Below are 11,047 nucleotides of genomic sequence, written 5' to 3' on the forward strand. Positions count from 1 at the left end.
CAACTCCTTTAAATTTACTTTAATACACAAAGTGGCAGTAAGTTTTTGTTCAGTCTGGCATGTAGATAGCAATTTAGTAGGAAGTCTTTATTGTAATTCTATAGCTACATCTCTGTATAGTCATGATGACTCTCTTTCATCAAGGTCTGCCTCACCTGACTTGTTGCTGTTTTACATTTAGTTTACATTTGCATTTAGTCATTTAGCAGACGCTTTTATCCAAAGCGACGTACAAAGGAGACACCAACACCAACCCTTACATGCACGCTAACACTGGCTCTTTTTTCTCTCTTACAGCTGGGTAACATAACAGTCCTGGCAGAGATCAGATCGTGTGAGGAGAGTCCCACGGTGTCCTGCTTGAAGTCTGTCACTCTAAATGCATTTGGAACTATTGTGAGTCATCATCTTTAAAGATAATGTAACATTCAAATGGCAAATGATAAAATCAAACGGCGAAATAGATTGTTATCACCCGTTTGAAAGCCAGCGTCACTGGCTAAAAGGAGTGCAGTCGACACCTTTGTATTATTATTGCTATTATTTAATTTGATTCTGTTGATCACACATTTTTTTAACTCAACAGGTCATCATCAAATCAACCCTGAGTGTGTCAGTCAATGGAATGGTTACCACAATGCCGTTGGTCCACCGTGAGTGCTTGGTGCTTACTCAAACAATGCCTGAGCAACCTTATCATTTGTTTTTTCCTTTACATTTTTGATGTGTATTTCTTACAGAACACGTTTTTCTTTTTGCACTCATGACAGACCATTTGAAAATCTTTAATATGTTGCTTGCTATATAAAAATGTGTGTTTGCAAACCAGTCAGACTTGAAAATACTGTTATTTCGTTTTAATGACAAAAACAGCTAAAAGAAATTGCAAGTGCAAAAACTGTAAAGAAAAAACACTAACACCATCACAGTCAGTAGGAGGACGTTCTTTCTTTCTCCTTTTCTTGAGTGTTTCTTTGTGGTTCCTTTTCCTGATTTCATGCTCATGTGACATATGACCACTCATCTACATGAGTGTCTGTAACTAAGTAAAACTGTAAACTAAAGAACAACCTACATTACAGACAGTACTTTAAGCTCAGGCAGTTGGTTATGTTTTATGTTTTGTCTTTGCCACTTTAGCCTAAATACACACCTTGTTTGTTTGTGAGTACACACACTGCCTTTCCCACCATGCCTTTTTCATGATCTCTGCATTATTTTCTTCTTGCTTAAAGGCCACTTCATGATCTCTGCATTATTTTCTCCTTGCTTAAAGGCCACTTAATGATCTCTGCATTATTTTCTCTTTGCTTAAAGGCCACTTTATGATCTTCAAGCCCTCCACATTCTACATCATTGTTCACACCTATACTGGGCTTCAAGTGGAGATTCAGCTGACCCCCATCATGCAGGTTAACATCATAGCCAGCACCGCTTCCAAATCAAAAACAAGCGGTACGTTGTTTCTGTGTGTTATCTCTTTCTACTGTAGTTATCAGTTACATACATGTCCTATTGGTTAACTTTATATCACATATTCATTATACAATATTTTTCTTCCTGTGAAAAACAAAAATGCTACTAGACGTACAAAAACTGTTTTCACATAGTTTTGTTGTTGATCTTCCTTCAGTGTTAAGTATTATGGTTGGAGGGTTTTATGTTAAATTATATAGAGCATGTTATCACAAAATCAGTTCAGTGCACATTTTTATACTTGTCAGCAACCTGTTATATATTCCTTGCTCAGGTCTGTGTGGAAACTTTAATGATGTCCTGAATGACGACTTCAAAACCGAGAGTGGGTTGACTGAGGGAAATGCGGTGACTTTTGCCAACACCTGGAAGGCCCTGTACAGCTGTCCGGATGTGAAGCAAACCAATGACGACCCCTGTGACATGAGTGTGAGCAGAGGTAGGCCTACTGCTCTGATGTTCCTTAGGAACAGACTGCTCCAGAATCCCAGATTGCTCTAGAATCACCTGTTCTAGAATCCCAGATTGTTCCAGAATAATTTACTATCTAGGCTGTATCTTTAACAGTATACGCACAATCTGTTTTGGCTTGTCAATACTAGCATTAATGGGAGAATTTATCAGGCCATATATTCAATATAGTCACAGTTTGGTTAGTTAACATGTTAAATTACATAGTAAATTGTTAAATAGAAAAGGATAGAAATACATAGTGGTTGAGTATTCCATAACCACGTGGCTGCAGAAATGTTTGCAAAATCAATGTATAAACCGCAGTTAATAGTCAGGACATGACAGTATTTGTACATACAGTGTACTGGACAGAATAAAAGGGCCCTCTCTGTGTCTTTGTTACAGCCAACTATGCCAAGGAATGGTGTTCCCTGCTCACTGCTCCCAATGGACTTTTCTCCCCCTGTCACTCAGAAATCAGTCCAAAATTCTACAAAGACGTGAGAATCCTTTGACCGTGTACTTACTGCTACATAAAACGGGCGCTAGTTAAAAAAAAGATGTATTGGTGTTATATGTTACAACATCGTATGAAGAGTTGCTTGTGTTTTGTGACAATGGTTACTTTAGTTTTAGGCTTTGTGAAGCCTTTTGTATGCCCTATTGTTAACAGTGTTTTATAAACAAACACATAACAACAATAACAACAACTAATAGTAGTAGTAGTAGTAGTGACGTAAATCAACCAAAATATCTCCTAAATCATGTTTGTCTCAGTAGAGGTGTGTATCAGTGATGTTATGTTCCTGTTACTTGCTGTAGAACTGTATGTACGACAGCTGCAACTGCCACAAGAGTGAGGACTGCATGTGCGCGGCTTTGTCCTCCTACGTTCAGGCCTGTTCAGCCAGGGGCATCCTGTTCCCAGGCTGGAGGAACACCACCTGTGGTAAGACCCCCCTCCACAGAACCACGTCACACTCTCATCCAAACACTCCACGTATGTAGTTAGCACCAGTGCTTAGAGTTAGTGGCAAGTTTCATTGTAACGCCAAAACGTCACATACTAACTAGTGTAAGTGCATTTGTACAGGTAGCTTGCGTACAAGTTAAAACAAGCGCTACTTAGTAATGTTGCAAGGATATCTGCTGCAAATATCAGCCATTTGCATTCTAGCTTTGTGGCACTGGTGGTCTTTAATTAAAAGTAAATAAAAAGTTTTAAAAAATACGCTGTGCAATAACTGCATGTACTTGAAACAACCATGATGCATTCATGAACAGTACTGAAACGCTTCAGTACAATTATAATGTAAAAAAGAAAAACGTTAAAAAATGTGTATTTGAAATCTTTAGAAATCAGTTAGTGTATTTCAGCATAAAAAATACAGGTCTTTTGCAGGGAATTCATTTTTGACAAATGGTTGAGAGTGCCAATGCAAATGCCCTAGCGTACCTATGTCAGTTATCGGACAGTGTCAAACATCGGCCATTCTGTTAAACAATCAAAATGCTAAGTTTAATAATGGATTAAAAATCTATAACTTCAGTTTAATAATGGATTCACATGAGAATGTGAACGTTTGCCGATAACACACGCCGTCCGATAAATAACACCGTTACGATACTGGATGTTTCCTTTACAGGCAATGCTACGACCTGTCCCCAGACCATGGTCTACTCATACAACACAGTGAGCTGTGAACGGACTTGTTTATCGCTTAGCAACCAAGAGCCCAGCTGTCGGGTGAAGTTCGGACCAGTGGATGGTTGTAGCTGTGCACAGGGCACCTACATGAATGACAAGGGCGAGTGCGTGTTGGCGACCGCCTGTCCCTGTGTTCACAACAACGAAATCTTGCAGCCACAAGAAATCATCAAGAAGGGTGGGATTTCTTGGTAAGATGATGTGACAAGAGTCATTTCATTGTACAGAAGGAACTTATAAACTGCTGTCTGCTCCAAAGTAAAGTTATTAAATATGTATAGTTGACATTTCACCTTCTCCAGTTGTTCTTCTGTTTATTGGGCTAACAACCTTAACAGTGTGTAGTTTTTAGTGGCATCTATTAGTAGAAATTGAATATAGCTTTCACAATTATGTTTTCATGGTATACAATTACCTTTAACTATGAATCATTGTGTTTTCGTCATCTTAGAATGTAGCCTAGAACAGACAAACCAAAACATTGACTTAAGATAGGGCTTTTCACGTTGTTATGGCATTTGATGATCACAGCTGGTACTCGCACACGCTTGTAAAGGGAAGGGCATTCAGCTGGTTGCAATTCAGCAACCTCACCACTAGGTGCCACTAAAAACTACACTCTGTACCTTTAACTTAGCACCTCAACCAGTATGTGTGTGTGCACGATCTTGGACTTCACTTAAACCTATTTCATGACAGCAGTTTGCATTTGACAACAACGTTAACTTAGTAAAGGTTAGATATACTTGTAATTTGCTCCTTGCTACCACATTCCTTGCTCCCAATTCTAACAACTGACTTCAATGTTAGCATCATGCTCTACCAATTGACTGACAACTGACCTCAATGTTAGCATCATGCTCTACCAATTGACTGACAACTGACCTCAATGTTAGCATCATGCTCTACCAATTGACTGACAACTGACCTCAATGTTAGCATCATGCTCTACCAATTGACTGACAGTACTTCTCGCTTGTTGAGACGTTGCTTGTTTGTGTTGTGACGTTCCAATATTGCATAGATTTTTAACGGCTGTGTTGACTGAGAGAGTGTTATTTTTATACAGTACCTGCAGACGTGGAGCACTGCACTGCACTGGACATTCACATGAAGAAAGTGAGTAAATCATTAGTTTTTCATCTTTAATAATTCAATTAAATTTTATTTATTTAGTGTCAAAACAATAAAATTGTCTTAAGGCGCTTTACAGAGCCCAGGGCCTGAACCCCCTTAGAGCAAGCACACATAATAACACTGGAAACATTTAGGAGACACCTGATATGAACAAGATACAAACATCCCTTACAAACATCCTCTCACAAATAAATGTCTATCATGAATAAATGACTTATCTCACAATAAATGCAAACGCCATGACAAACATAAATTACCTCAGGAGCTACCAACTAGCTGTTATTAAATCAAGGAGGAGGCAGTCAAGCAACTCCTGCAGAGGGATTGTGAATGTACAGCCACAAAACCATACCTGGGTCATGCAGCCGTGCTGTTTAGTTTGTGGTTACAGGCACATAGAGCTATTAACAGGCCAAATTTATCTTCATGTTTCTCTCTTTTGGAAACACCACAGTTACCTGAAAGGGTAGAAAATAGAAAAACATCTTTTTTTTTTTGGTAGGATAAGTTCATGGTATTTTAACAAACATGGGTCAGATGTTGCTTGTAGGTTGGTAGTTTAAGATTGATTATTTAGAATGTACTATTAATGTAAAAATTAATGGGGAAACATACGTTTAATATAATTTTGCTAATAATATTACTAAAAGTTCTTGTAGTTCAGCTGACAAAACGACTTCACTAAACACACAAAGCATATACAGACAGACACATGCTAATATGCTAAATGTTTTTTTTTTTTACTCTGTTTTTTCTTTTCAGCCTGCTCAAGTAGTATGATCTATGTGAACTGCACCACCTCCCTGCTGGGAGCAAAGGGTGCAGAGTGTCAGAGAACCTGTCATACAGGATACGATGGCTGTGTAAGTCAAATCTGTCTAATGTTAAATGTCTGTCTGAAGTCTAACGTTAGCCTGACAGTACAGCCAAAGTAAGTCAATGGTGTAAAGTACGTCAAGCATTAAATATATGTAATTATATACAGTAACAGAAGTGAGTACTGCCTGGTGCAATATCACTTAAATGTCAAATGATTAAAAATGGTTTCACCTTCGGGTAATTGCATTACTTCTAAGTTGAACAGTAGGATATTTGGTCTTATTTGAAACAGTTCAGATTCAGGCCCCACAGTAGGAGGTCAATGCAACACAAGTCAGCACACCTTTCGTTACAGAGATTCAAATCTTCTATCTTTTCAAAACTTGTATGATCGCCTTTATTTTTGACAACAGACTCGTGGAGGATACCTGTGTTTTGGTATACTCTTTAAAATATCTAATCTTGCAGTTCTGTTGGTTTGGTTTTTAAATTATCATGGGTTTTCTAACTTTGTTGCACAGAGTCTCTACTTTAAGGCCTGTATTTTTCAATATAATCTTTCTAAAGTATTTGTTTTTGATTGTTCATAAGAGGAAATACTCCACTTCATCATTTGACATTTAAGTGATAATGCATAGATGTGTATTCACTTCTTTGGTATATATATGTTTATAATACGGGTCGATGAAATCAAGCATTCTGATTGGTTGAAAGGAGGTCACGGGGTGTACTGTATTGAGCCATAATGTACTGTACAGCTGTTTACATTTACCTGAGCAGTGCGCACTCAAAATATACTACCTTAGTTAGAAAAAAACAAAGTATTTGCTTTGCGTCGGGCCTAACAACACCCTTGAACAGTACATTATTGACGATACAGCACTGCCTCTCGTACCTTATTGCTTAAATATAACACACTGCAGATATAAGTATAAAGGTATGAATGTGATTTACTATTGTTATGTGACTATTATATAGTATTATATAATGTTATTATTATAACATCTCTCTGTAGGTTAGCACACAGTGTGCATCTGGCTGCATGTGTCCCTCTGGTCGACTGTCTGATGGGAGAGGTGGGTGCGTGAAGGAAGAGGACTGTCCGTGTGTCCACTACGGTGTCTACTATCAGCCAGGAGATACCGTCAAGGACGACTGCAACACATGGTGAGGGCTTGCGTAAATATACTTCTCATCTAGATCAGGGATTTTCAACTGGGGGTCCGCGACCCCCTGGTGGTCTGCAACGGCATTGCAGGAGGTCCGCGACATGAGCCTATGTTGATCAGTTCACCATTGAATTTTTTTTTTTTCACTTTGATATTTCAACACATTTCCAGATTACTCTTGAATATCGTGGAAAATATCTAAAATAAGAAAAATATGTCAATCTAAATAGTCTGAATAGCCAAGTCGCTTTGCCTGAAATATACCGATGTAGACCCATATTCAGCGAAGAAATTACACTGACTAAGTGCTACAGGCGGAATATGTGCGCTGGGGGAGGGGCGTGGCGGCGGCGGTTAGTGATCTACCCTGATTATTTCACATATTTAAGTGTTATAGGCAGAATATCTGTGCAGGGAAGGGGGCGTGGCGGCGGCGGTTACAAACACAGCACATCAGTGGGCCGCAAAGTACTTTCTAGTCAGAATGGTGGTCCCTGGGACAAAACCAGTTGAAAACCCCTGATCTAGATCATGCTGGATACAGGCTCATGCTATTGGATGGTGCTTGACTGTAGGAACAAAACAAATGTGAGGTATTTAGGTCTTTCAAAGGATTTTTCTGATATGTTTCACATTTGTGGTGTCTGTTTGTGATATAGCACTTGCAGAAACAGAAAGTGGCAATGCACAGATGAAAAATGCTACAGCACTTGTGCGATCTATGGTGATGGACATTACGTAACCTTTGACGGGAAACGCTACACATTCGATGGAGAATGTGATTATATACTCACTGAGGTACTATACACAGTATATGACACACAGTCAATTCTTAAACCCATTCAATAATTTATGTACATGTTGATTTTTCTACGTTTCTATGTTTTACCACTAAACAACATATTATATGTTTACTTTTCTGTATGAGCCCCAGACACACATTGTGGTCTCTGCCTTATTCATATGGTTCACAGGCGTGAATGAATGGCTTCATCTCTTACCTCGCTTTAAAAGAGTGTTTATTGTTATTGTTATTGTGTATTGTTATTGTTTATTGTTGTGGTCATGACCTGCAGGATGCCAGTCGTTCAGATAACGGCTCATTCCACATCATCACTGAGAATATCCGCTGTGGGACAACGGGGACTACGTGCTCCAAAGCTATTAAGATCTTTGTTGGGGTGAGTGGACATCCTCTGTATATCTTTAAAGCAGCAGAAAGGAGTTTTTGGTCTACTTACTAGCAACTGGCGAGCTAACTAAAAGGCATGCAAAAACCTTGCAAACAACCAGCAGCCCAGCTAGTACTGATAAAAGCTAACATGTTAACAGGTGTCTTTCGGTGATGTAGTTGGCAGTGTCGTTGAAGCATTTCTTACTGGATGGCTACTGTGTCTCTCTGTCCTTCACCTGACTATATGCCATCAAAATGAAAAAATGCATGAATAAATGCCTGTCAAAACACACCACAAATTGTTGCATAGTGTTGATATCAAATCAATATATACAGTATGTCAAATGAATAAATCAACCTAACCTATTGAATATATAAAGTACAACTAAAATCCACCAGTCAGGATTTTGTTGCTGTAGTATCAATGTCATCACTGAGATAAAGACATGTTCTGCTTCTTTCACTGATTCAATTACTACCTGTATCAATTGTAAAATCTTACAGGGAAATGAGATTAAACTGTCAGAGGATGATACCGAAGTTATTAAACAAAGCGACCATTCAGAGCCATATCATATCCACACCATCGGGATATATCTGGTGATCGAGACGAGACGATTCATTCTGATGTGGGATAAAAAGACAACTCTTATGATAAGACTGAGCCCAGAATTACAGGTAAGTGAATGGAATATCTGAATACAAATAGGCCGTACTTTTCATGACTTTAATCTTATTTTAGCGAAACCTCAGGCCTGTCCACACTGCCAACAATAACTATAACGATTACTGTAAATATATCAATATGAGCATCCATACTGACCAACAATTAAGGAAGTCTCTCAGAAATATCCTTTATGTTTCAATACGACACCTTTAAAATTTTATGAATTCTGATCGGCTATCTGATTTCTATTATTCACACAATCACTCTAAAAGTGATGCCCACCAATATCGTTCTTCGTGCCATTATTGTTATAGTGTGCAGTGTGGATGTTGCCGTTATTGTTATAGTGTGCAGTGTGGACGTTGCCGTTATTGTTATAGTGTCCAGTGTGGATGTTGCCGTTCTTATCAGCTATTGCAATATTTAGAACTAAACTACAGTTATCATTGCAAGTGTGGACTGGCCACAAGAACAACATTTCCTGACTCAACACGTCCCTAAAAAGCCATATAACAGTAGGGTAAATAACCAATGAAAAAGACATATTCAGACTTAGTCATTACATAAAAGCTATAGTTTGGCTTTGGCAATGTATGTGCAGAGTGTTAAAGTGGCATTAATAAACACTGATAATATGTGTCGTATACGTGTAGTTAACTGTATGTAACGTTTCCACTGTTGAAAAATGATATAGTTCATCATCAGCCCAAAACTGTAATTTATAATTTTGTGATTGCACTTGACCAGGGCAAGGTCCGTGGCCTTTGTGGAAACTACGACGGCAACGGCAACAATGAACTCATCACTAGGGCAGGGGCGGACGTCCTTGATGTTTTGTCCTTCGGGAACAGCTGGACCTTCTCTGCTAGCTGTCCACAGGCGGTGGAGGTGAAAAACCCATGCGTCACCAAGCCCCACAGGGAGGCCTGGGCACACAAACAGTGCAGCATCATCAAGAGCAAGGTGTTCGGTGACTGCCACCTTCGGGTAAGTTCACACACACAGAACAGAAATATGGGATGGGATTGGGGGCAAATGAGAGCGCCTCCCTTCGATAATCGACTGCAGGCACTGAAAGGGGTGTTACTTCAGAGACCGGAAGAAGAGAAAGCTAAAACACTGACTGCTCAAACAGCCATTCTACAGTTTCTTTATAGTTAGTGAGGCAAACAGACTCAGACTCCATGTTGTCAAAGCCTTCTAAGAATATTTAGCCTCATTTAGGCGAAAACAAGCAGTTTACTTCGACATGCTGGCTTGTTTCATAGAATTCCCCTGTATAGCCGTTTTGCGGATGGCAGTTTTAGCATTCTAACTCAATAGTGGGCCGATTTTGATCTGTAATTGTACTTAGTATAAGTTTGGACCCAAAAAGATCTAAAAAAAAGAGCACAGGTTGAAAATCCTGAAGTTTCCCCTTTAAAGGCATACGGTAAAGAACTGGTATTTAGCAGATGCTTTCATCCCTTTAAGTGGCGATGCTTTTGGGAAATCCTCCGAAAAATACTCTGATAAATTTAAAAGGATCCAAAAGAGGGATTCTACAAACTACTTAAGCGTATGTCGCTTTTTGGAAACGGAAAACAAACAAGGTGGCTCGGACTGAGCCATACACTATTCCAGCCAATCAATGCATTGCTTCAGGAGCACGGAAAGAAGGGATGTTATTTTGATCAGCTGTTGAACTCAAATGTCAACAACCTTTGGCCAGAATCGCTGACTGCACCTCAGACTGCACCTCCTCTTACTCAACCTGAAATACACTATCCTCCTGGACATCTACACTGTCACATTCAATGCATATTGTACCATAGGGTCAGACCCATTCTTGTATCTGTAAACACCCCACTCCTTGTGAACATGTTCTCCCTATGTGTATGTGATTTATGTATGTACGTCTGTGAGTTGTATAAGTGTATAAGTGTATAAGCTACTGGATGACCTAAATTTCCCTCTGGATTAATAAAGTATCCATCTATCTATCTATCTCTCTCTCTCTCTCTGTCTCTCTCTCTATCTCTCTCTCTCCCTCTCTCTATCTATCTGTCGCTCCTTCTAGGTGGACTCCTCTCAATACTACGCTGCATGCGTGAGGGACACGTGTGCCTGTGACAGCGGGGGGGACTGCGATTGCTTCTGCACAGCCGTGGCGGCCTACGCTGCAGCATGCAGGGCTAAGGGTGCCTGCGTCTCCTGGAGGAGGCCTCACATCTGCCGTGAGTGCCCACACCACAAACAATCACAATAGAAACAAAGGAAACACACCAAAAAAAGGCTATGCTGTCGGTAGAGGATGGGTGGTAACCAGAGAATGGGTGGTAAGTCAGGAAGTAAAGAAGTAATTCTGGTCTCTGATTGGTTAAGACCTCTACCATCCATTCTCTGGTTACCACGCATCCTTTACCGACATATGCTGTCTCCGGAGGAGGCTCAGTATCTGCCGG

At 39.7% G+C, this 11,047-nt stretch overlaps 1 protein-coding gene across 1 annotated transcript; it reads left to right on the forward strand.

The window, feature by feature from the left end:
• The first annotated feature begins 319 nt into the window (after positions 1–319).
• On the forward strand, positions 320–10,851 carry LOC105892415 (mucin-2-like). Its single transcript, XM_031562496.2, has 16 exons — positions 320–396; positions 587–653; positions 1,318–1,455; positions 1,751–1,915; positions 2,335–2,429; positions 2,752–2,878; positions 3,576–3,828; positions 4,275–4,285; positions 4,622–4,756; positions 5,537–5,637; positions 6,609–6,760; positions 7,422–7,560; positions 7,839–7,943; positions 8,441–8,614; positions 9,351–9,590; positions 10,663–10,851. Exons 2-16 carry the CDS (start codon positions 626–628, stop codon positions 10,849–10,851), a joined length of 2,052 nt encoding a protein of 683 aa, XP_031418356.2. The 5' UTR covers positions 320–396; positions 587–625.
• The last annotated feature ends 196 nt before the right edge of the window (positions 10,852–11,047 follow it).

Source organism: Clupea harengus, chromosome 3 (genome assembly GCF_900700415.2).
Source record: "Clupea harengus chromosome 3, Ch_v2.0.2, whole genome shotgun sequence".
NCBI classification, from domain to species: domain Eukaryota; kingdom Metazoa; phylum Chordata; class Actinopteri; order Clupeiformes; family Clupeidae; genus Clupea; species Clupea harengus.

Excerpts from the sequence above, each read along its gene's own strand:
- LOC105892415 (XM_031562496.2), top strand. The coding sequence starts at position 626 with ATGGTTACCACAATGCCGTTGGTCCACC. Across the intron at positions 1,916-2,334 it reads TGACATGAGTGTGAGCAGAG|CCAACTATGCCAAGGAATGG; the intron begins GTAGGCCTACTG and ends TCTTTGTTACAG. Across the intron at positions 8,615-9,350 it reads GACTGAGCCCAGAATTACAG|GGCAAGGTCCGTGGCCTTTG; the intron begins GTAAGTGAATGG and ends GCACTTGACCAG.